The sequence below is a fragment of the Gloeophyllum trabeum genome, assembly GCF_000344685.1.
Source record: "Gloeophyllum trabeum ATCC 11539 unplaced genomic scaffold GLOTRscaffold_00004, whole genome shotgun sequence".
NCBI classification, from domain to species: Eukaryota; Fungi; Basidiomycota; class Agaricomycetes; order Gloeophyllales; family Gloeophyllaceae; genus Gloeophyllum; species Gloeophyllum trabeum.
Genome location: NW_006920413.1, coordinates 1,977,628 through 2,001,644, shown reverse-complemented (window position 1 = coordinate 2,001,644; position 24,017 = coordinate 1,977,628). Strand labels below are relative to the sequence as shown.

Below are 24,017 nucleotides of genomic sequence, written 5' to 3'. Positions count from 1 at the left end.
CATAAAAGCGACGCGTGCGCGGTTCGAACACGCGACGAACGAACGACGCAACGACCTCGACGCGTTGAAACGACAGCCGACGACGGCGACGACCGCATTCTGCTCTCTCTCGCCGTCCTCCACGACATCCGCCGTCCGCTCCTTGTACTATACCCTTCCCGGGGTGTCGTTGCCCGCTCAGTCCTTCCTATTCCGCATGTCAGCGCCCCCGCCATGAAGCCATCCACCCCCTCGCTTTCCTCGCGCATTATACCCCTTCTCGCTGCTGCTCTCGTCTTTCCCAATGTTGTCCTCGCTGCACTGCCCCAGGTCGACTTTGACCGCATGGGCTCCGTCGGCCTCGGCGGTGCGTTCGCTGGTCTCGATTTGTTTGACAATTCCACCGTCTCGTTCGACCCCTCCACTTCCTCCCTGCTCTCGCGCTCTTCCAACGGTTCTCTATCTTCTTTGGGCTCTACGAACGCCGGCGGGCGTATATCCGCCGGCTGCGCTATCAGCAATGTCATCTACGTCGGTGGTGCATTTTCTTCCATAGGCGGCGTGTCAGCCTCCAACGTTGCCTCTTACGACACTTCGTCGGATTCTTTCTCTGCTCTGGGCTCGGCCGGACCCAACGGGGAGGTCCTGGCTCTCTACTGTGATACCTCGAGCAAGAAGGTCTGGGCGGGCGGCCACTTCAGCTCGCCTGGCTCCTCTGTAGCCGTCTGGGACACTGACTCAAAGTCCTGGGCGGCAGCGCCGTTCGGCGGGCTCTCTGGGGCTTCAGCCACGGTCAACTCCATAACGACCAACTCCGCCGGCGCCAGTCTATTTTTCGCCGGTTCGTTCATCACGTCCTTCCAAGGGAACGGCTCGGTCGTGAACGGCACCAACAACCCCAATGTGCCCTACTCGCAAGGCGCGACACCTTATTCCTCGTCGCTGGTCCCTGTCCCACTGCAGAACGCGCAGGTTGAAGGGTCACCGTCGACCTCGGATTCGCAGTTCAGCAATATCCAGAACATCCTATGTCCGAGCGGCCCTGATGGACCCGGGGAGACTTGGTTTGCAGCTGACGGGAACACGGCGGTTATCACCGTACGCACCTACACGTCGCTCAGCGCAAGTGGTGTTCGCCTTGGCAACACGTTCCTCGACGGTCGAGGTACGACTGGCTTCAGGTAAGTTACCGTCCATCTCCCAGTCTGTGTCAAACAGCTGATTTGAGTCTAGTGTGACCACTATTCCGGACAACACTGTTCAGACGCTCCATTACGTGAACCCACAGAACGGCCAGAACCAGACCTGCTCGGGTACTTGTCCCCTCCTCACCGACTCGTCTATCCTGTACCAGGACTTCCTCTTCGATGGTCCCCTCAACATCACGGGCGTGCAGATCAGCTTGTCCGAATGGCAAGGAGCGGGTCCAGGCTTGCACATGTTGCAGCTCCTGTCCTCTGGCGCGTTTGCGTCGGCCGTTGGCGGCCAAAACGGCGCCTCGTGTTTCGCGCCCAATCCCTCAAACACGTCTTCAACGGGTACGTGGACTGAGAAAGACGCGAACACCCAAATCGCAGGTACCGTGCAGGCCGTCCTCGTCTCCGACGTCGCGGTAGGCACGTCCCCATCGAGTGGTCCCAGCTTCACCTGGATGCCGTATGTGTCCGCATCTGGAGACTACGATGTGAACTTGCTCGTACCCGGCTGCAGTACCTTCCAGGACTGCGCGCTGAGGACGTCGGTGCAAGTGACCGTGTTCCCCGGAGGAGGGATGCAGCCCTGGGTGACGACCGTGTCGCAGCAGAACACCGACGACGCAACTGCTCTGATCTACAGCGGCCCGATTTACCCTACCTCACCTGACTTTGTGACCACCATTACCATGACCTTGGCCGAAAATACCGCCGGGCAAGGACAAAATGGGCAGTACGAACTTGTCGCGGACAGGGTACAGCTCCTGCTGCGGTCTGCTAACACTACCGGCTCATCATCTTCGTCGGGCAACGGTACCGCAGGTGCCTCGGGGACTCGTAGTGGTTTCGGCTTCTTCGAATGGCCGCTTAGCAGCAATTCCAATGTTAACGCTACGACTAACCTCGCCAACTCCACGGAGACCGCTCTCGATACCATCGGGTTCGACCTGCTGAACGGCCTAGGTGGGACATCTAGTTTGACCAGCTCGTCCGTCGCCGTTGCAGCCGTCGCTCACCACCCGTCCGGGACCGTGTTCATCGGTGGCAACTTCACCTTGAACTCCGGGGCCACTCACATTGCCGCGTACAACAACGGTGCCCTCTCTGCCTTGTCGAACAACGGGCTGAATGGCGCTGTTACGTCACTCGTGGTCGACGGGGACACTCTGTACGTCGGTGGATCGTTTACCGACACGACCACTGGCTCGACGCAGGGGAAACTCCGCGGCGTTGCGATGTACGACGTACAGAGTAAGCAGTGGAGTGCCATGCAAGCCGGAGTCAACGGCGCAGTGGCTAGTCTCGCGTACTCTGATGGTCAGGTACAGCTCGCAGGTAACTTCACCGAGATCCTTTCCAGCTCCGGTTCATCATCTGGCACCAGTGCAGCGGGTATCGCTGTTTGGGATGTTAGTCGAAGCTCATGGATCAACAGTGGTGGGTTCCTCGTCGGGAGTATGACGTTCATCGGGAACGGTACAGCCCCGAGCAAGGGTCAGAACCAGTCGCAAATCATGGCTGGGAATGTGGCCGCTTCGCTGAAGTACGGAGCTCCCGGTTTCGTCATGTTGCAGACTGGCGGAAGTGACGGTGTTCCTGAGGTGGAGCCCTTGAGCCTGCCGTTGGGCAGTGATGTCCCATCTGGTTCGGCGGCGGCGACCACTTCCCGCCGGAGATCGCATATTTCTGCGGTGACAGCTGGATGGATATCGAATGTGCGCTTCCCCAAGCTTTTCTCGAGACAGTCGTCGGGCGCATCGACTCTCCCTGCTCCGCCGTCAGCTTCAGCTCCTGCTGTCCTTACTGGCGCGTTCTGGAAGAACGCCTCGTCGGGCCATGAACTGGTTATCATCGGTGGCAATTTTTCTTCCACGTCTGGTTCATCTGAAGCCCGCGGCGTTGCGATCTACGATCCTACCTCAAGCACGCTCACTGCCCTACAAGGCCCTCAGGTTAACGGGACAGTCCGCGCACTCTATGTCCAAGATAACTCATTGTATGTCGGTGGCCAGTTTATCCTGAGCGGCCAGAGTGTCAGCGGCTTCGCCGTCTATGATCTCGAACAGCAGCAGTGGAAGAGTTCTCAGCCGCCATCCCTGCAGCTGTCCTCTGGAACACCTGTCGTCCGCTCGATCAGTGCATCGACTTCATCCTCGTCGTTGATCATCGTCGCAGGTTCGTTCTCCACAGCGGGTTCGCTGACGTGCCATGGTATCTGCTCTTGGGATACATCGACAAATGCGTGGGCTGGTCTTGGGAACGGCATTACCGGCGAAGTCGCTTCCGTAGCTTACGCTGGGGTAAGTGCTTGCCGCAGAATTTGATAGCGCGACTGACTCATGTATCTTTCAGAACAACCAGGAGACCCTGGTTGCCGGTGGTGTCATTACGCTGTCCGACAACACCGCCGCTAATGTGGCACAGTATACCTTCTCTAATACGAGTTGGGCTGCTGTCGGTAACGGCGAAGATATCCCCGGACCAGTTACTGCAGTGGAAGTCAACGATGGAAACTCGAGCAGTATCTTTGCTGCGGGCAGGTGAGCTTGTCCGTATCTCGTGGTCGCATGGTGTTCTGACACTTCCCGAGATCTTCTGATGGGTCATCCTCATTCCTATCTTTCTGGAATGGTGCCAAGTGGTCCAACGTTGGTCAGTATTCCATCTCTCTCCAAGGCGTCGTACGCTAACATACCTTTCGGGCAGGGAGCACCTTGGAGTCGAGGTCGAACGTCTCCCAGTTGACAATGGTCCCACTCCAGAACACGCACTCATCAAATGGGATAATCGAGCCCGATCGTATGCTGCTGGTTTCAGGGTATCTTGCTGATTCATCTTTCGGCAATGCTTCCTCGGCCTTGTTCGATGGACAGAACTTCATTCCCTATATCATGACGACCACCACATCCGGTGACCCTGGCATGGTCTCACAACTCTTCCATTCTCTCACAACCTTCAGTTTCACGCAGAAACGTGAGTAATACTGCCCTCCCTTATTCTGCCTTTGAACTGAAATTTCGTAGATTTCTTGGCCGTCGGCATCGTCATCCTTATTTCGATCGCCATCGCGGCTGGAGTCGTTTTCTTGTTGGTTCTGATCGGCATCCTTTGGACCATCTTCTCAAGGAGAGATGATACGGTGGCGAAGTTCGATGCAGCAGAGGATGATGATGATTCTTCTGCGCACCATAGGCCTTCTTCGCTGTTGGCTCACATCAACGCAGCCACCCGCAACACCATCATTGGTTCCACAAGTCCATTTGGGGTATACAATGCTGAAAAGGAGGAAGAAGCTGTTGGCGCGGGTAGGATTACATCTCCCGAACCAGACCCACAGTTCATGCGTGCCGAAACTCCGTCTGACGCTGTCATTGGCGGAACAACCGGTGAGGAGGCGTACCGACCAGCACATGCCAGGTATTCCTTTGAAGGAATTGGAGAGGGAGAGCTTCCAGTGCGAGCGGGTCAAGAACTCGATGTGTTAGATGATCGCGATGCTTCGTAAGTCGACCCCGCCCAGTGAAACACGTATCTTGCTCATACAGCTCGATAGGTGGTGGTACGCAAGAGATCCACGGACTGGACAAGAGGGTGTAGTGCCTGCTGCGTATTTATACTAATCTCGCTTTGTTATTCTCGCATGCATTTTGTCGTATATCATATGGAAGATTGACCTTGGGGTCTCTCGCTTTTGCAAACCGCACCGCGAGGCAGGACCTAGTAGAGGGTTGCACCGTCTGACTGTATGCTTTCCCCATGCCGCTTGGACTTAGCATGGTCCAAAGTATAATACTACTCTGATAATACAGTCCAATGATGATATGCAGATATCAATGCAGTGTGTACAAGATTTGGACGGGGGAATACATAGTCACTCAGAGAACATTCAAGAGCTATGGCGAGACGTGCACTATTGAAGCAGAGGATCCCTGAAGTGCTTCTGGTTGTTGTTCCGATATCCAACCTTCGTCTTGAAGTCTTCCCGCCGTCTCTGGTCCCGGAATTCTCGAACATGACGCCCTGCTTCCCTCGCTTCACCAGGGTTTCTGGCTTTGACAACAGAGTAACCCTGGCCATAAGCTCCGAAACCGCCTTTGCTGGGTACAAGAGCGGAATTCTTCTCTGCCAAAAGCCGTCGCACAAGGGCAGCTCCAGAGTTTGGATCGACATTTTTGCCTCCCCGAGGTATGAAAGATTGAGCGTAGTATCGCTTGAGGCTTCGGTGACCTATCCTTGCACCCGAAGGAAGGACAAGTTCGAGGTGGGAATCACCATAGGTGACCTGGCTGTTTGGCAGTTCATCCAAGTCTGATTCCTCGGAGTCAGACTCTTCGACGACTTCGTCGACGGATTCTGCGTCCACATCATCTCCGTCGAGGTCCTCCCACTCCTCGTCGCCCTGCTTCTTCTTCTTCTTGGCGTCAGGGTACGAGCTCGTGAAGTCGTAGTAATCCGATATCTCCAAGCGGTCGTCTTCCGTCTCGTATGCGATCTTGCAATGGCTTTTGTCCACCATGTGCTTGCGAACGGCATCCAATGTCCTGAATTCCCTTCCCTTGCCATTGCAGTATAGACAGACGTTACCCACTGCAACTTTCTCGCCGAGATAGGTGAGCAGACCGTCTAGGTCGGTGAGGTACTCGGCGTCCGGGATGAAGAACGAGTGCGCAGCGGCCATGTGGGTGAGGTTATCAGAGATGGCGGACGATACTACAGGGCAGAAAAGGCAGTGGATAGGTGAGAGCCGTGCGCGGGCTGCAGCAATTTTGGCGTCAATGGTCTGCTCGACAGCTTCCTCGGATGCATCCTCGTCGACGGTTAAGCGGGCAACTTCCTTGGCTACAGCCTGCACAAGGTCCTTCGCATCGCCCGGAAGCTCGGGAACGCGATCCTCTGATTCTGACCCATCATCTTCTGATTTAGGCGCAGAGGCCGCCTTGACCTCATTCTCCTTGTGCTTTTTTGAGTTCAAGTGGGTGCGGTATGCATTCTCTGATATATAGGATTTCCTAAACAGCGATACAAGTCAGGATCATGACTCTATGAAGCACAGACTCCGCACGTACTTGCACACTTCGCATGTAGATCCCTTCGACGATGCTGCTACAGCAGTCTCTGTCCTTCTTTCCAGAACCTTTTGATTGAAAAGCACTGCACTAACAGGCGGAAGGCCCGCAACACGACGCTTCATATTGTACCTGTGGTGATCGGAGCGATAATGCAACCCTGCAAAAAGCCCTCTATCAGCGCGCAAGGCAAGGCACATGGAATGAAAAGTACTGACTCTGTTCCTCGGCGGAGGGAAATGCAATTGAACATGAGAGACAGGTAAACAGATTGTCCTGGTTAGTGCTGGGTACTTGGACGAGGGTCGCCATAGTGGTGGTCAGGATGGAGGGGTGTAAGCGGTCTGGAGGAGTAGTGGCTGAGGAATAATCCTGCGCTTACTGACCTAAGCGTGATGTGACCGTCACCGAGCGTATCGCCTTTCTATCCAATTATCGCTGTTCGTTGCGGCCATTTTGGTCGGCCTGAGTTGAGGCGAGTGAGACCAAGCAAAGGCAGTTCGTGTCATAAAGTGTCACAACAATGGGGATATATGACTCGAATACTACGCATAAATACAGAGCAATACAGAACGTCAGCGTCGACCCATCAAAACTCATGCCTTCGTGTCCCCCTGGTGAGCAGTCAGCATACGAATACAACCCTTGTACGACAAAGCACAATACGCACCACGAAAGGAATGCCGAATCTCTCAGCTCGTTTCTTTCTCTTCTCCAGCTCTTCCGGGTCCACATCTTCAGCAGGCGCTGGCCGCTTCTGCCCTGTCGTCTTAGTCGATGCGCCGTTATTTTGCACCGCTGTACCGAAGCGGGCAGCACGGGCTTGCAGCTTTTCAGGATCCTGGATAGAGCAGGTTCAATGAGGGCAGGATAGAGGTAACGGCGCACAGAGGCGACTCACGTCTGGTGGCGCGTCCGTCTTAGCAGCGGACGTTTTGTTCCCCCTCTTACTAACTGGAGGTGCTGGCTTTTCGGCGGGGTTTTCCTCTACTGGCAGGCCAAAGCGGGCTGCTCGTGCTTTTCGCTTCTCAGCCTCTTCATCTTCAGGAGCTTTGGCTTGTGCATCCGACTTGCTCTGTTCCGTCGAAGCATTTGCATCTGGCTTAGCCTACCACCAACCGTGAAATAAGAAGCCAAGAGAGTAACTCTGTGGATACCGAACTCACGGCAGTCGCGGGAGCTGAGGAAGACTGGGGCTGGCTTGTGGAAGCTGCAGCGGGTGCTGCTTTTGAGGCTGGCTTGGAAGACGGGGCGGGGGCACTGAGCTGAGCTGCAGAGGCCGTGGAGCTAGAGCAGGAGATGAAAGACGCGTCTCCAGATGCTGGACGTGGAACGTACGCTTTCGCGGTTGTCTGTGGCTCAACGCGGCGCGTCAAGACATGAGACAAGGAGTCTGGTAAAGGACGTACAGAGCTTGAAGCAGGGGCAGGCGACGCGGTAACCGGCTTGGAAGACGCGCCTGTGCGCTTCTCGAACTCTGCGACAGCGGCGGGGTTCGCTTGAATGGCAGCTATGAGATCGGCCTTGTTAGCTTTTGAAGGCAGTGGCACGGACGCTTTCTGGAGGATGTCCTTGAGGTCTACGACCTTGAGCGCTTTCCTGCCGTCGACCCCGTCAGCGCCATCGGCCAGAAAGACAAAGAAACGCGTACAGTTTCGAGTCCATGTCGACGGGAGTGAGCAGGAGAAGGCGGTCCAATTAAGGAAGCAGGGCATATGGGGCGGAGTTGGTATTTACGTAAGCAGGAGGTTCACTGTTGGTTGGCTGGCTTGTTTGGAGGCGACTCAGCCAATCATGGACGACGTCGATCAGCTGTTCCCCGTAACTTATCACCTTCCGCAACATTACAGTCAGTACAGACCCCCCTGCTCGTCGTGCCCGACAGCGCTGACGAGTCTTCCTTTGTTGCAGCCCAACATCAGCAGCAGCCGCCCCTCTACCCGCCCTTTTACCCACAGCAGCGCGCCCCCTTATCTTATCCAGAGAACTCCGGCCACCCCTCGCGCAATGGCTCGCCGGGTCCATCGACTGCGACGGCCACGCCGCATCCAGATTCGCCCAACAACGATGTCTATCTTAGGCAGCAGGTAGCGGCCCACCAGGCGCAGGAGCAGCCTGCCGATATCTCCCAGGACGACACCCCTCTGGACGAGGAGCCACTGTATGTCAACGCGAAGCAGTACTATCGTATCCTTAAGCGCCGTGTAGCGCGCGCCAGACTGGAAGAGGTACATCGGCTATCTAAGCAAAGAAAGGTACATTTTTTCTGTCGAATATATGCGCCCTGGAAGACTGAACAACGCACCATCACCTAGCCGTATCTCCATGAATCGCGTCACAAACATGCGATGCGACGTCCGCGTGGTCCAGGTGGTCGCTTCCTGACCGCCGGCGAAATCGCAGCTCAAAAAGCCCAGGAGCAGAACTCAAAGGAATCATCTGCTGATGGCGACCAAGATCACGACGAGGACGCTGAAGAGGACGAAGACGCCGACAACACTTCTATGAACGTCGACAAGGCGCCACCGGAGCGTGGATCGCTGAATGATGTCCGCGATGAGCGACCGCAACAGCAACAGCAACAGCAGCAACAGCCGCCTAAGCAGGCGGCCTCCGCGACCATGCCCATTCGCCGCCAGCACTCTCACCAGCACCCCCACCCGCAATCCCATCCTTACATGCGGCCTGTCCCAAATAACTTTGACCCTTCCACTGCCACCAACCGTCCTGGTCAAATAAATCTTATGAATGTCACTTACCAACCGATGTCCCACGGCCCGAATACTCCTGCCATGGCTACGACTTTCACCGAGCCCCGTCCTGTTGGCAGCCACGGACAAGACCTCACACAGATACCCCGTTCGCCCAACATTACCCGGTCTCAGGCGGACGCTGGGCTGACTCTCAACACGATGCCTTCCCCGGAGAAGGAAGACGATCAAATGGGCGACATGGATTCCATCGCTCTTCGCTCTCCTTATCCTACTACCAGCACACCCAGCTCTCGCATGCATCACGTCCCGCACCCGCATGCGCATGCTCGCCATCACCACTCCCGCATCAATATACAGGAGGGTCTGTACGGTGCTGGCGGAAACATGTGATTGTGACAAGTCGCTTCTGTACAGCAGATATTGTCTTTTTCCCTTCAAGGTTGCAACGGATTATTTATCGGTTATTGCCTGTGGGTTTGTCGTACTGCTCCTGATCACTTGGTTATTTCAGTGTACTACCACCCCGACTAGACTCCCTTCCCGGCTCGAGCTGTTCAGTTTACCCCTCGTTTGCCTTGTACAGTGATTATATATGTGCGTACGTCAATAAATACAAGAGCTATGGTTCTACATCCATGGGTTCATAATCCATTGGGGAGTCTGTGTAGGTATCATCCATGTGAGGTGAATCATTCGAAGGTGAAGCAGGGTTGTCAGCATCCTCATCATCTACTTCCGTGATTTGAGGGGAGTCGAAAGATGGCGGTGGTCTGAACAGAACCAGCGCCATGTTCTTCTCCGGTTCTCGGGATGGCAGCCCCAGCTCTGAATGGAAGAATGGGTCCCGGGATTTGATACGGTCGAGGTAGCTTTGAGACACTTCGATGCCCTTATCTGAGGGTTCGACCTCCTCCTCGGACTCCTCAGCGAACTCGTCGAGGTCGGTGATGACGACACCTTGAGGGGAAGGACCTATAAGTTGGTGGCCTGTGGCGGCGGCTAGTTTATGGTCACACTTACGATCTTTTTCTGGCTCGTACCAGGATGAACCCTTCATTTTGACATCCTGCACTTCAGGAGATGTGGGTTCCTCTACAGAGGTGGGCTGGACAGCATTTGAGGAAGAGGACTCTATGAATGGGTTCACTAGGGAAGGGGTGTACAGAGCATTAGAGGGCGTCACAGCGGGGACAGACGTGTAGTCAGGATGGGACACTGGTGGTTGCGAAGGAGGCCATTGCTGACCGGGTAGAGGATGTATACTCAGCCCGGCAAGGCCATTCTCGATTGTGTCCCATCGTCGTCGCTTTACGGCTGGGGGTGAGTATACCGCATCGTCGTCCATGTCCGCTTTGCGCTTGAGGTTCGGCATATGGAACCAGGGATGTCGAAGAGGATATGCCCAAGTGGTCATTTCAGGATTCGTCAGAAGAGGCAGACCGTAAATACTGTGACGCCTGGGATTATTGAGAGCAGTTTACTGGTAGACGCTGCAGTAATATACCGCCCGCCACAACTCCAACGAGCCGCCGGCGGACGCGGACCAACGCGAGCCTTCGCGAACGCCGCGCGAATATTCGAGACGAGTCACATGACTCTATAGCTCTCTTGAAAACGAGAAGAGTTCAACTTTCGTATACACAACCTGAGCTGACAGACTCATGCCATAGAACATGGGGAGATGTACAATGAAAGCATAACGACGTAATGGCAGAGTAGACAACATAATGCCTGTGTAAATATCCGGGACTGATGCACCCTCTAACCCCTCTTCTTGGACACACCAACGGTCTTACCTCTCCGACCTGAAGAATGTGATGTAAAAACGCTGGCCCTTATTTGATACAATGAAACTCACCAGTCGTCTTGGTGTGCTGCCCACGCACCCGCAGGCCCCAGAAGTGCCGCAGACCACGGTGGGCCCGGATCTTCTTTAACCGCTCAAGGTCATCACGGATCTTCGAGTCAATACCGTTGGACAGGATCTGGGAGTTCTTGCCATCGACGATATCCCTCTGCCTGTTGAGGAACCATGTCGGGATCTTGAACTGGGTGGGGTTTTGCATGATGGTAACGAGACGCTCCAGCTCGTCAGAGTTCAGCTCTCCGGCCCTGCCAACATACCATGAGACCGGACCGACCACCACAACTTCGAAGCAAAGCGTACATACCGCTTGTTGAGGTCGACATCGGCCTTCTTGCAGACGATATTGGAGTAGCGACGACCGACACCCTTGATCTCTGTCAGGGCGTACATGATCTTGCGTTTACCGTCGACATTGGTGTTCAAAAGACGCAGGATGTGCTAAATCGACAAGGTCAATGGCCATTCTGCTCTGTTGCAAGGCTACAGACGCACTTGGAATTGTTGGTGGGCTTCCGGAACGACGAGCGACATGGTGACTGAGTTCGACCTGAAGAGTACCGGAACGTAGATTTGTCAGACCAGTCCACCAAAGTCATCCATCCGCGCAGGCCCGCATCCATCCCATAACTCCCGTGATACCGGACTTCCAGCACTTCCCCAGCATCCTACGCATCCCCAGGCCTTTGCAGAACGGTGAATTGAGGTACTCACCCCTTGGGTAGTCTTGAACTGGGCCTTTTTGCGATCCGGACAGCGCTGGTGGTCTGTCCAATACGCGCTTCACAATCCGCGACGCGAAGGAAGATCTCCCACGCCCACGGGACAAGCTTCTCCAGTCACGTGCCATGCCGCGTTATTGGCTACGACTCCGAGAGGTCCTGAGAGATACTGCCACTACTCACACCGAGAGAGTCGTACTAGTGATGCGCGCTCGCGCAGAGTTGCTCGCGAAGCGTAACGTGGTGTGGCGCGACACGTTGTCCTGTTATGTGGCACAGCTGGTGCACCATACACACCAACCTTGCATGCATACGGCTCAACTTACTGTATTTCGTGGCATGTTTTGTGATAGGTAGGGCAAGTAAATAGGTATCATTGATTCTGGAACCTTTCCAGGCTCAATCCAAGGATATTTAAAGCTCTGTATCAACTTATAGCTGGCCCTTGGTCTTTGTGGGTCCCTCAGCCACCGGGAGTAGAATTTGTACATGTTTGTCGCGGACTTCTGCCCTAGTGAAGAATTGCTCACTTCGCTCGCAATTATAGGGTTGGAATCTACGGTAAAAGACTGCGAGCATCTACATATATACAAGAATGGATTAATCTTTCTTGGACTCCTCGAAGTATTTCTGCGCCGCTTTCACAGCATCCTCAAGTCTGGATGCGTCACTCCCGACGCCTTGAGCACTATCCTCCTTGCCTCCAGCCTGCGCGCGAAATCAGTTGCCGTAATCAAGGTGCTGATGAACCACAATACCTTTCCACCTATTACTTCGGAAACGGCAGTAGCCCATTTCCGACCGTCGATGCCCCTGGACTTGGCAGCTTCAGAGACGAAGTTCGCATGCACCACCCGAGTGCCTTCTGCGTCTCGACTGAAGACGTAGACAGCTTTATTCAGCTTCCTGGCATTGGCTACGACGTTCTGCAGGATCTTCAAGTCGTCGGATGAGGACATATCATCGGTATAAGAAAGGGACATATCTTACTTTGGCATTGCCGTCGACATCCAGCACTCCGACGTACACTTCGGAGCTCTCGTTATCCTTGAAATACTGAGTGACAACATCGACAGCCTGAGGACCCAGTATTAGTTGAGATATATGGGAAAGCAGAGACTCGACTTACAGCTTTGTTCGCCGCGGCTTCCCTCTCTTTTATCTGCTTGTCAAATGCTTTCCTTATTGCCGCCAAGCGATCTCGCAGCTCAGCTTTCAACACAGCGGATATGTCTACTTGGCCGAGCTCCTATAGAGGACGAGTTCAGCCATGGTCACGAAGGACTATCGAGAGAAACATACGACGCTGTACGCTTTTAATTCGGCATCTTTCTGTTTGCCCGTCATCCGGTCAATGTCATCAAGCCGCGTTCGTAGCGCAGCAGCGACTTGGGTGACTTCGAGGGCTTCGTGGCCAGTTACAGCCGTTATTCGCCGGATGCCTTTTGCAATCCCTGACTCCTCAATGATAACGAAATCCTTTATCTCGCCCGTCCTCGCGACGTGGCTAGTCGCGCATGAGCGTCCATATCACCGAGTGAATAAAACATTACTTACGTGCCGCCACAGAATTCCACACTGGTGCTCCGCCATTTCGGGTTCTCGACATCCTTCATGATCTCGTTGACATCATACTCCAGGGCTACCACGCGTACCGGATCAGGGTAGGATTCTCCGAACACAGCCCTGAGGCCAGGAATCTTCTGCGCCACCTTCAGGTCCATATCTTTGCTATAGACACCCACGTTCTTCTTGATCCAATCCTTGCTCATTGATTCTATTTTGGCAAGGTCCTGCGAAGAGATCTGTGCCTTGTGCGAGAAATCAAACCGCAGTTTCGTGGGTGCAACCAGGGAGCCTTTCTGATCGATATGATCGCCGAGGACTTCACGAAGGCAGAAGTTGAGGATATGCGTCGCGGTGTGATTATTCCTTATTGGCCACCGTCTAAGCTGCAATGATAATCGGTAAACGCCGATACAGGTAAGCAACATGCCCTACCTCATCGTACGAACATATAACCTCCGCTCCAGTCTGGATGGCTCCATACTTGAGATGACCAGCATGGAGGACGTAACCGTTGAAGACTTGCACATCCTCGACCTCGAAATCGGCGGCACCATCAATCACGATATTCCCTTGGTCGTATTCTTGACCACCAGATTCCGCATAGAAATTTGTCCTGTCCAGGATCAACCCAAACGTCGCGTCTTCAGGGATGTCGGCGGTTGACTCTACAAACGACTTGTTGTAATATATCGCCTTGACATTGGCGGATATAGTTCCAAGAGCTTTGGACGACAGAATTAGACGGGATGCATCTCACAACAGGCTTATAACTCACAATACTTGGCAGAGTCATCCGTCTTGGGCACCGACGAGTTCTTCTCAAGCGCAGCGATATCGTGGACGTCGAGCTTGAGGACATCCTTGGTCCCCTTTTTGGCGGAAGCCTTGCTGGCCTCCTTGGATGCAGCCTGGGCCTCTTCGAACTCTTTGTCGTTGATCCCCAGCCCAAGCTCTGCAGCCATTAGACGAGTCAAATCTTCGGGGAAACCGTAGGTATCGTACAAACGCCAGACATCCTTGCCATTGAGCTCCTTGAGCCCTTGTTGCCGGGCGCGGGAAGCGTATTGTTCGAACAACTTTTCGCCCCGGTCTAGTGTGCGTGAGAAGGATTCTTCCTCTTCATCCAAGATACGTTTTGTCTCTTCAGTATTTTTGGTGATCTCGGGGAAGACATCACCCTGCAAGGTGCGATGAGTCTGGGGGTAACACAGGAGATGCTCACAAGAGTCGACGGACTATACGTACCATGGTTTCCACCACAACAGGTATTAACGAGGAAAAGAAGGACCCGATAGTAACGCCGAGCTTTTTCCTCGCGTAGCGCGATCCTCGCCGTAGAATGCGCCGCAAGACATAGCCGCGGCCTACGTTACTTGGTACCCCACCATCACTGAGAGCGAAAGTCAAGGTCCGGACGTGGTCAGCGACTACACGATAAGCAGTGTCAATTCCGTCGACATCTTCGTCACCAAACTTCCCGGCGTATGGCCGGACGCCAGTGAGCTCCTGGATCTTGGCGAAGATGGGGAGGAAGACATCCGTGTCGTAGTTCGAGCGCTTGTCCTGGATAACGGAGACGAGGCGTTCGAAGCCCATTCCGGTATCGACGTGTTTGGAAGGAAGACTTTTCAATGTGCCGTCGGTTTCTCGGTTGAACTGGATGAAGACATTATTCCAAATTTCCAGCACGTCGGGATCGTCCTGATTGACGAGATGTGCGGCGTTGCGACCGCCTATCCTGTCGTAGTGTATCTCACTGAGGAGGAATATCAGAGTCAGATTCAGACTCGTAGACCTTCCACCGACCTGCATGGTCCACAGGGTCCAGTAGCACCCATTTCTTCGAGAGATCATCAGGCCTATGACCGTAGTTGAGAGTAAGCAACGTACCCCAGAAGTTGTCCTTTGCATTTCCGGGAAGAATGTGATCTTCCGGGACACCCTGCTCCAGCCAGTACTGTTTGGCTTCAAGGTCGGGTTCCAGGTTATTCCGGGGGTCCCCTTCAAAGTACGTGACATACAGGCGATCCTTGGGCAAGCCGTACACGACGGTTAAGACCTCCCATGAGAATTGTATTGCTTCTTTCTAGTGAATAGACCGTCGGAACAGGATACGGTAGAGTGAAGCGCGACATACCTTGAAGTAATCCCCGAAAGACCAGTTGCCCAACATTTCGAAGAAGGTATGGTGGTAGGAGTCTTTCCCGACATCCTCTAGGTCTGATACAGGGGTTTAGTTGGCATTCGTGTGTGCTCGGAGTGGATGGTACCGTTATGTTTTCCTCCGGCTCTGATACACTTCTGCGAGTTAAAGGCACGCTTCCACTTTGCCATCTCCGAGTGAGGATCGACGGTGCCGAGGAATATGTTCTTGAACTAGACCGGTGTCAGCACATTGCGGGTATAGTGTAAGGTAAAGCAAGGCGTACCTGGTTCATCCCAGCATTTGCAAAGAGCAGGGTGGGGTCTTCGTAGGGAATTGTGCTGGACGAGGGCACAAAGGTGTGGTCCTTTGAGCGGAAGTAGTTGAAGAACTCTTCGCGGACTTTGCGGGCGGTCCAGGGCCCCTGGTACGAGTTTGCAGCCATCGTGGACAGGCGACGGACGGAGGGCCGATGCAGTCTGAATCTCGAAAGCATCGACTCGAGTCAGGATCTATCCCATCTACAGCCACCGGCTTGTCGCGTCACGTGCGTCGAGTATTAGACCGACTAGTACTTTTAGCTAGTATTTCCGACTATTGCTTTTAGCTAGTATTAGTCCGACTATTCCTCCGCCAAAGCCATGCCGCGAATATTCAGGCAAGTCGCCCTGGCTCTCGCTCGTCCCCCGACGCTGTCGCAGGCGTCGAGCACCGTCTCGTCGCTCCTGCAGTCGCAGCGTCTTTCTACCCCGCGACCGACCGTACTGGCTCCCAGCATCGCCTTCCAGTCCCACTCCCTCCTCGCACCCACTTTCACTGGACTCCCCTCTGCTCTCCTACGGTTAAATCAGGTCCGCTGGGGTTCCCGCGGCACAGAGTATCAGCCCTCTCAGCGCGTCCGGAAACGAAGACACGGCTTCTTGGCCAGGAAGAAAAGCCAGCACGGTCCCAAGATCCTCGCTCGGCGTAGAGCAAAGGGCAGAAAGTTCTTGTCTCATTAGCAGCTTCACGTATGTTTCGCAGTAAATGTGTTCGGCCGTGTAACCGCTGACCGTTATTATTAGCGCTGTCTCCTTGTCGTCGAAATAGAGCCCTCGAGCATGTACCACATCCTCTAATAGGGTGTTAAACCCCCCATAGACACACCCGTGGTTTAAGCTCGCCCCCTGTATTCCGGAAGCCTTGCCCGCTTTTCGGAGCACTAAACTCGGAATTTCGATCCGAGTGTCGCAGCAGCATAGCGTAATGTACAGTGGCTGATTTGCAATATTATGGTACATTGCGCAATGGAAAGCAAAACGTGGTCACAGACTTTCAACGATCATAGATGGCAATGGCTCCCAATGAATAAACGGGGATACCGAGGGATAACAGCAATGGCCATGAATATATACAAGTGAGATACTCCGCCAGACCCTGCTGGGACAGCTCAAAATGACTGATCACCCGCGTCCTTAGCAGGGATCGCAAGTGCGGGAATGGGCGTCATGATGTCGATCGACGAATCGAGTGATAAATCGTAAGGTTCTAAGCCCGCTTGTGGTGACCCAGGCGTGAAGATGAATCCGCGCTCGATGGCAGAAACAAGTTTGGAGATAGGAGTGCGTGCTGGCGTAGGAAGCTCGTCCTGCAGAAAAGCGACCCGAGAGCGAAGCGCTTGATTCTTTGCGGTCGTAATAGGCTGAGTAGCCGTCGCAGGGTCAAGCGCCAGAGGCGCGGCTTCGTCGTGGAGCTCTTCGCTGGCTTCTGCATTATCGTTCATTGATTCCAGTTCTTCAGCTGCCTCCCTTGGCTCTGCAGGTGCGGTTGAATCCTCCGGTGGTAGAATCGCTTCAGCCACATCTGGCGACGGAGGTAGTGGGACGAGACTGGGTGTAGGGGATGCCAATGGGCTGGAAGGGAGGGGGATCTTTTCAGGCTCGGGTGTTTGTTTCTTACTGCCTGGTCTAGCGCCTGCACCGACGTTCTCTTTCTTGTTCATCGAACTCTGCTTCGCTCCTGATGCTTTTGCCGGACCGCTCTTGGAGGCAGCTCGCTGTCCCCAGACGGGTTTTGCGGCTTCCTTCTTTGTTTCCTTTGCTCTAGCCTCATTGCCTCTTTGCGACGAGGGTGCGTTGTCCATACGCGATGTGCTTCGTAGGGGCGCGTCCTTGGTCCCCTTGACTTCAGAGCGAACTTCCCGGGTGGTAGTAGTCCCGGTCTCAGACTTGGAGAGGGCTGCGGCTCGAGTTTTTGTCGCCGGCGGCTGGCTAGGCAAAGCAGCCTTGCTTTTCGTACGCTTCAGAGTGGTAGCCTTCGGAAGGGGATTCGTGGCCGAGCCGTCTGCGCTCATTGCCGAGTTGGTGTTTACCGAAGTCAACTCCCTAAAAGCAGACTTCAGCGGGCGCTTCTCTTCTCGCCCCTCAGGCTTCGATGTCTCCAAATACGATACAGGGACCCTTTTCGGGCCCTTCGTTGAGCGTGCCAAGTCTGTAGACTCAGACTTCACTTCCGGCTCGTTGCCAGTCAAAGGCCTCAAAGGCCCGTCTCTGCCGCTTTCTGTGGTTGCTGCTCGCTGATGCAGCGGGGGTCGCAGAGGTGCCGACATTGTCGACAGGACTTGGGTTCCAGGGAGGGCTGGACGGCGCACCAGACCTGTAGGAACAGGGCCCGTCGAATTACCCTGGACGTGCTTAAAAGGCGCTTGTGACGACTCGGCCGTGCTGTGGAGTGCCGCATCGTGGCTTCTGGTCGATAAAGACGACACGGGGCGTTGAGCTGGTCGCGAAGGGATGTGTTCTGGTGGAGGCATATCTGCCCGTCGTCGGTCGTTACTGCTCGCGGGCCTACTGTGATTCGGGTGCCGCGAAGACTGCGCTCGGTCGGACGAGGGCTGTGTAGTGTCCCCTGACCGTAATGTCTGCCTATGGCGCTCCGGTACAGCTTGCGGGGCAGAGGCTGACCGGAAATGCGCTAAATCGACAGGTGCTTTCGCGATATCTTGGGGTTTCGATTGGAGGGTCCGCTTGGTACTCTGGACCTCCGCACCTTGCGAATGACATGACTGTGCCGAGTCTGGGCGGGACGGGGGGCGTGAATGGGGAGCGTGGCTGGCTTTGATATCTAGGTACTTTCTCATAGTGGGAGTCATGGGAGATACAAAACTGCGAGAGGTCAGAATGACGCGGTGGATGAAAGGAGCGGCTACTTACCTATCAACTCGATGTCCAAATAAGACTTTGTACGTTTCAAACACCTTCCTGCTGGCCTTCCTGACATCTGCACTCGGATCTGTCGCCGTCGACTTGATAGCCAGCTCTACTTCTCTCGCTCGGGCATCTTTCTCGAGATCTCGAGGGTTGAAGTGATTGAGACAAGCGAGAATGCACTCTACAGAAGCCAACCTTAACGAAACCGACTTTTCTTTCAGCGAGCCGACAAGATATGTCAGAATCGCAGGCAGCTGAGTGTGTTCAATGATGAGTAAGAGACAGGATCGAGCTCGGTTGACGAAAAGTTTATTGGGCCGGGTGCATAGTGTGAGGAGCGCTGGAAAGAGCAAGTGGAGAAGGGGTTCGAACAGATGACCTAGCCCAGATGCCACAACGCCAACCATATCAGCCGCGCACCCAGATAGACGGGATCGCTCGGAGTTTAGGGAGTTGATGATTGAGCGGACATGGTCACGCAAGAAGGCAATGAGTTCACGGGGATAATCGCATCCACCTCCTTTACAGAGAGCAGTCAATCGAAAGAAGGCCTTGTAGATTGCGTCCCAGGATTCCTCTGTTTCCACCAAGCACAGTTGTGGGCGGAGACCATCCAGTTCTCTGTCCAGAGTTGTCTTCGAAGCGCACTATACAAATTGTGTCAAAAGTAGCGCATGCTACAGAGTGTTAAGACAAACCTCGATGATGGAAGGTACCGAAGGGGGCATAGTCCAGGCAGCGAAAAGAAACCAGCTGTTGCAGTCAAGTTACGCGACGCGCCTTGTCAGTGTCACACCCATTGAACATGAGTCACGTGCATGGAGCACGGGGACACCGTGGGAGAGGACCCCTGATACTATCATTGAGGGTTTCTGCAAATCTTGCACAACCCCTTCACCCCCTTATATCTCATTCTACACTAACCAGGGGGCATCAGCTGGAGGATTCCGTGAAATCAACTTCCCCGACCGCCACTCATCGGCAGTCATGGGGTCCTGCTTGCATAATCCCGTATGATTGGACGAAAAGCTGATCTCGCAGCGACTGCGATAACAACGTGCAGCGACCCGAAAATTAGACAGATGTGCCCAGTAATTCTAGAATATAATGCAGAGCCTCGTACTTGGGTGCTATATATAACTGGAGTGTACATAACCTCGAATACTGGTAGTATTTACTGCAATGCCATGATATTCACGCTCCTTGCAGCCAGATATCGAGCAATCATCCATCTTATCTTCACTTGGTACAACATCGCTGTCGTCGCGAGACTGCCCTCCCGACCGATTGAATCACCAGCGGTTACGCAAGCGGGACCCCATGACCGCCGATGAGTGGCGGTCGGGGAAGTTGATTTCACGGAATCCTCCATGCGATGCCCCTTGACACTAACCAAAACATATCGAGTAGGTCCAGACAAGTACAGGCATCGACGGCTCTTTTACACGCCTCCAGCCTCGTCTCTCGTGGTGATGCACAACCGTAGCTACTGGACGGTTGGGTGAGAACCTCAACATCAGCGAGGTTCGGACGCGGCACAAGGAGATCCGCACACCCACCAAAGACAGCTCAGATGCACCGCGGCAGCCTTGCGCCACTCACCCCACACTTGCCATCGGAGCTGTAGTTGAATGTGCTTCCAATTCATTAATATTGATGTTGGCCAGGTGCCGTGACGAGACTTGTTCGAAGGCACGAATGTAAGTCTGATATGCGAGATATGTTGGATTTAGGGAGTCGGGATCAAGCTTGCAAGCTTGCGCCGTGTTGCGCATGGTCAGGGGGGACCACCGCAGAGTGGGCCCGACTGATAAGGTGATAAGAAAATTCATATATATTCATTGTATCTACTTGATGTACTGTACGCGATTGCCCTTCGGGCAACCGACCGCCTGGGGCAAACACGCTTGTCTTCCGTTTGCTTGGAATATTTCATCTCGAGAGACTTCCAGCGCCTGGCCAGGCGAACGATCTCAGGACTGATGCCTTTGGCGAGGAAGAACGATGCACTGCCGGTTCGAAAAGAATGCCCGAATGCAGTGCCCCAGCCCCAGCTGAGAAAAATACTGTTTATACGCTTCAGTGCGGCATCACGAGCCATTGGGTGGATGTTGCCTTTCCTGTCATGCCATGAGAAGAGTGGGTTGCTGTCCGAGGCAATGATAAGCCTCCACTATCATCTGACCTCCGAAATCGTGGAATCGATGCTTCCTCCATGCTCTACCGAGTCTATTCAACGCGCCTCTTACACACCGCTAGGATGCGACTGGCTTATGCAATGGTTCAATTTAGATCCGGGCCTTCTCGTGTCCTCGAGGCAAGTGAGAGGTCCTACGAGGATTTAGCTCTGAGGTCAGGCACTCCGGAGCAGATAAAGAAGTAACTTCGGCACGATTTATCTCCGGCAGCCGTGGAAACCTGCCTAATTGTGAGTCGTCCTCACCCCCAGCTTCCCGTACTTCCTCCCCTTCGTCTCCATCACGTCTCCGTCAAATTACTGGGTTTGCATGTGACCGGCATGCTATGCAACGTGATGGGAAGGCTGAGGATCAGCACAAGCATATCAGGACAACCTCCAGGGAGTAGGATGAGCATATGGAGGGACTAGGGAGCCGTATGGTGCATGGTATAGCAGCAGACGGATGCTGAGCGGTCAAGGGAGTTGCGGTGAGTATTTGTTATTTATCTCCGGGCGGTTGCAGGGTCATTGCTGTAGTATAAAATGTATGATGTAAAGGAAAGTAAAAACAAGTTTGATCTTCACCATCTCAGCGACCCTTGAAGTTCAATCACGTCGGAATTAGCATTTACAATCGATCCTAGCTTTGCCAACAGGCCTGACTCGTCACTTGGGTTATCTCTGCCGTTGAAATATTAGCTCTCGTGAGTATTACATAGCAAAATAAATCCAACCAAGTCTCTCGACCAATTTCTATCTCCGTGAGCACAATCCTACACTAGGTGTCAGTGCTTGTGACCTTTGTTTATCTTCGAGTCCTCGGAGATAAATACTCCGGAGCCTCAATTCGTGTTTGTTTTGGGCGTCAAGACTTTGTTTTATTTTTCTAGGTCTTCCTACGGACTACCCTATGTCATCTTACTCCTCCCCCTCCCCTTGAACTTAAATATTACCCTTCAATCATCTTAGACCGCCTCCACCCATACCGCTGGGTATGCTAGGTTATTTCCCATTTGGTCTTAGGTGTTGTTTTGTGTCAGTGCATATCAGCGGGCACAACATTAGCAAGGTTTTGGAGAGCACTGAGGGGACAGTGAAAACCCTGTTCATTTAGGAATACTTCTTGAATTTTGCTGGGTCTCGCGGTCTTTGCTGAGGGCAGATCTAGGCGGGCATACGGCTGCCCATTGAGGTCCGTTGAAAACACCACATCAGCGCACTTGAGGTGCAGATGCCCGTCAAAAGATGCTCGCGACTTCACAGTGACTTCACGGAACCGCATCATGCCCCAGAAGGCACATACCGCTATCCCCCAGATGCAGGCGTCAAAAGGGTCGGTCAGGTCAAGCATCTGCTTGAGTGCTGTCAGCATCACGATTGTCATGGGCGGCCGAGGAGGTTTTGTGCGCTTTGATCGTTGTATGTTCTCGAGTTCGCAAAGTGACCACTGCAGGCGCTCGTGGTCTTGTGCAGAGAGCAGTGGCGGCCATCCTTGAGCGATGTGCCAGGCACGCACTGTCGCTAGGTATTTATTTACTGCTTTAACAGATACAGGTTCAAATACAGTTCCATCGGCAAAGATTGGTTCCAATGGGTCTGGGTCAGATACCGCCCATAGCATGAAGGAGTGCAGTACTTCATAAGGAGCGGGCAGGTGACATCACCTCTGGAATCAAAAAGATGTTGCAGAACAAGTGGTACTTGCGGAGCCCGAACCCATAGCTCACGGCGTCCCATAGGGATGCGCATGATGCTGTGTCAGCTAAGAGTCATAGTATTGGGTTGTCTATCGTTGAGGGAGGTGCGGGATGTACTCCACGCCACAAGAAGATCCGTTTGTCGGCTTGACATTCTGGGCGCAGGATGGATGGTACGAGCTGGAGGTTGCAAGTGGTCTCCACCACTGGGCTTAACTGCGTGTTCACAGCTGGTAAGAGTCAGAATGCGCGGGCAGGCGCTACAGTGAGCGAAGTTTGCCATGGAATGCGTCGGGGAGCTTGAGCTGGAAGTGCACAGTTGCCTGGGGGAAGGCCTTCAGGAATGAAACTATGTCACCTCGGGACAGGGCATCTGTAATGTTCGTGCGCCAGCCGATGCTGTAGTATTATTACATTATTCACCCAATACTACCGTGTACCCTATTACGTCAAACAGGCGACACGTGCGGTGTTTATGCATTATTCTCCAAATACCTTATACAGTCACCAGCAGCCCAGCTGGACTTGAATACGACAGCCCCGGCATCTCCGGCATGGAGATCCAAATCAGGATTTGATACTGAGCTGTTGCCAATAATAGGTGGGTGGCCATACCTCGCCCTGTAGGGCCCAGAAAATACGGAAAATACTGAAAAATCATATGATATTTCTGGGGCCAGGCCCAATGGTACCGGACCTATACATAGCATGGGAATGTGTTTAGAGGGCCACACAACAGCTACTAGCAGTGGATATAAAATCAGGAAAAATGCGCAAAAATCTGGGAAAAACATGGAACCTGCTGTGGCTGACAGCACACATGTGGCATCACTAAAATACATCAGCACATGCCAAATATGGCAGCAATTGATATGGGATACCTCCAGGATCTACATTTCAGCCTCTTTCCATATCTGGGGTTTATTTGTCCTTACTGTCGATGTTGTTACTAATGTAGTGGTTTAAATAGTGCATAGGAATAGGGAGTGCTTGTCCTAATCATGTGTATGGGCTGCGCATTGCTGTACAAAAATTATTTTCACCGCCAGCTCTGGGAGAGTTTTTCGCATTTTCCCACACTATTGCTATGCCACATTGCTGGGCATTTGGGGATCTTACTCAGCCCATATAAGGCTACATGTTTGCATAAGACTCCAAGAGATTCTGAGCAACAGGTGGCTAACTACTGCTTTTGGGCATCACTCCTCCTATGGACACCCCATGACTACCACTTGTGTTACTATGGGTTATAACACACCTCCCTTAGTGTATATCTGCATGTACCATCATGTGTATCATTTTTGTGCCCACCCAGACCACCCTTGGTGACTTGGCACCAGTCATCCTCAAAAACACCTCTATCACACCACCCCGGGACAGCCAATGCACCTACAGCAGTGGAAACACTCACAACAACATCCTATCACATGAATCATACATTCCTGAGCTTACCCCAACCACCCCAGCAGGCATTAAGCATCCCTGGACCACAAAGACACCCACCCCGAGACAGTGTCCACAGCCAGACAGTACCCATTGGGCCTGGCCCCATAAATATAGTATGATTTTTCAGTATTTGTCCGTATTTTCTGGGCCCTACAGGGTCAGGTATGGCCACCACCTATTATTGGCAACAGCTCAGTATCAAATCCTGATTTGGATCTCCATACCGGAGATGCCGGGCTGTCGTATTCAAGTCCAGC

At 53.5% G+C, this 24,017-nt stretch overlaps 10 protein-coding genes across 10 annotated transcripts; 3 read left to right on the top strand and 7 right to left on the bottom strand.

The window, feature by feature from the left end:
• Positions 1-213: 213 nt before the first annotated feature.
• Positions 214-4,792, top strand: GLOTRDRAFT_37689 (uncharacterized protein; the record flags this gene model as incomplete). Its single annotated transcript, XM_007865704.1, has 7 exons — positions 214-1,160; positions 1,213-3,472; positions 3,525-3,712; positions 3,763-3,824; positions 3,879-4,145; positions 4,196-4,673; positions 4,726-4,792. 7 exons carry the CDS (start codon positions 214-216, stop codon positions 4,790-4,792), a joined length of 4,269 nt encoding a protein of 1,422 aa, XP_007863895.1.
• Positions 4,793-5,082: 290 nt separating this feature from the next.
• Positions 5,083-6,550, bottom strand: GLOTRDRAFT_38020 (uncharacterized protein; the record flags this gene model as incomplete). Its single annotated transcript, XM_007865726.1, has 3 exons — positions 5,083-6,181; positions 6,239-6,398; positions 6,457-6,550. 3 exons carry the CDS (start codon positions 6,548-6,550, stop codon positions 5,083-5,085), a joined length of 1,353 nt encoding a protein of 450 aa, XP_007863917.1.
• A 171-nt stretch (positions 6,551-6,721) lies between these two features.
• On the bottom strand, positions 6,722-7,928 carry GLOTRDRAFT_110562 (uncharacterized protein). Its single transcript, XM_007866333.1, has 7 exons — positions 7,890-7,928; positions 7,648-7,837; positions 7,577-7,590; positions 7,405-7,525; positions 7,140-7,346; positions 6,909-7,079; positions 6,722-6,852 (listed from the first exon to the last, which is right to left on the bottom strand). Exons 1-7 carry the CDS (start codon positions 7,901-7,903, stop codon positions 6,835-6,837), a joined length of 735 nt encoding a protein of 244 aa, XP_007864524.1. The 5' UTR covers positions 7,904-7,928; the 3' UTR covers positions 6,722-6,834.
• Positions 7,929-8,370: 442 nt separating this feature from the next.
• On the top strand, positions 8,371-8,658 carry GLOTRDRAFT_21409 (uncharacterized protein; the record flags this gene model as incomplete). Its single annotated transcript, XM_007865683.1, has 2 exons — positions 8,371-8,493; positions 8,554-8,658. Coding segments are annotated over 2 exons (228 nt in total), but the record flags the coding sequence as incomplete, so codon positions are not given.
• A 913-nt stretch (positions 8,659-9,571) lies between these two features.
• On the bottom strand, positions 9,572-10,372 carry GLOTRDRAFT_137750 (uncharacterized protein; the record flags this gene model as incomplete). Its single annotated transcript, XM_007866332.1, has 3 exons — positions 10,198-10,372; positions 9,973-10,098; positions 9,572-9,909 (listed from the first exon to the last, which is right to left on the bottom strand). The coding sequence occupies exons 1-3, from the start codon at positions 10,364-10,366 to the stop codon at positions 9,572-9,574; spliced, it is 633 nt and encodes a 210-aa protein (XP_007864523.1). The 5' UTR covers positions 10,367-10,372.
• A 148-nt stretch (positions 10,373-10,520) lies between these two features.
• Positions 10,521-11,579, bottom strand: GLOTRDRAFT_110561 (ribosomal protein S13). Its single transcript, XM_007866331.1, has 5 exons — positions 11,531-11,579; positions 11,312-11,366; positions 11,124-11,257; positions 10,811-11,064; positions 10,521-10,757 (listed from the first exon to the last, which is right to left on the bottom strand). Exons 2-5 carry the CDS (start codon positions 11,348-11,350, stop codon positions 10,714-10,716), a joined length of 471 nt encoding a protein of 156 aa, XP_007864522.1. The 5' UTR covers positions 11,351-11,366; positions 11,531-11,579; the 3' UTR covers positions 10,521-10,713.
• Positions 11,580-11,998: 419 nt separating this feature from the next.
• On the bottom strand, positions 11,999-15,769 carry GLOTRDRAFT_110560 (uncharacterized protein). Its single transcript, XM_007866330.1, has 14 exons — positions 15,537-15,769; positions 15,378-15,483; positions 15,245-15,327; positions 14,998-15,193; positions 14,914-14,947; positions 14,353-14,863; positions 13,883-14,285; positions 13,540-13,829; positions 13,096-13,490; positions 12,841-13,045; positions 12,668-12,787; positions 12,529-12,615; positions 12,297-12,473; positions 11,999-12,246 (listed from the first exon to the last, which is right to left on the bottom strand). The coding sequence occupies exons 1-14, from the start codon at positions 15,744-15,746 to the stop codon at positions 12,139-12,141; spliced, it is 2,925 nt and encodes a 974-aa protein (XP_007864521.1). The 5' UTR covers positions 15,747-15,769; the 3' UTR covers positions 11,999-12,138.
• An 88-nt stretch (positions 15,770-15,857) lies between these two features.
• GLOTRDRAFT_99384 (uncharacterized protein) lies at positions 15,858-16,856 on the top strand. Its single transcript, XM_007866329.1, has 3 exons — positions 15,858-16,260; positions 16,315-16,646; positions 16,712-16,856. The coding sequence occupies exon 1, from the start codon at positions 15,892-15,894 to the stop codon at positions 16,249-16,251; it is 360 nt and encodes a 119-aa protein (XP_007864520.1). The 5' UTR covers positions 15,858-15,891; the 3' UTR covers positions 16,252-16,260; positions 16,315-16,646; positions 16,712-16,856.
• On the bottom strand, positions 16,680-18,564 carry GLOTRDRAFT_137746 (uncharacterized protein; the record flags this gene model as incomplete). The annotated part of the gene is made up of 2 exons (XM_007866328.1): positions 18,442-18,564; positions 16,680-18,393 (listed from the first exon to the last, which is right to left on the bottom strand). The coding sequence occupies exon 2, from the start codon at positions 18,378-18,380 to the stop codon at positions 16,680-16,682; it is 1,701 nt and encodes a 566-aa protein (XP_007864519.1). The 5' UTR covers positions 18,381-18,393; positions 18,442-18,564.
• Positions 18,438-19,301, bottom strand: GLOTRDRAFT_104944 (uncharacterized protein; the record flags this gene model as incomplete). The annotated part of the gene is made up of 2 exons (XM_007866327.1): positions 18,438-18,958; positions 19,253-19,301. 2 exons carry the CDS (start codon positions 19,299-19,301, stop codon positions 18,438-18,440), a joined length of 570 nt encoding a protein of 189 aa, XP_007864518.1.
• Between the last annotated feature and the right edge of the window lie 4,716 nt (positions 19,302-24,017).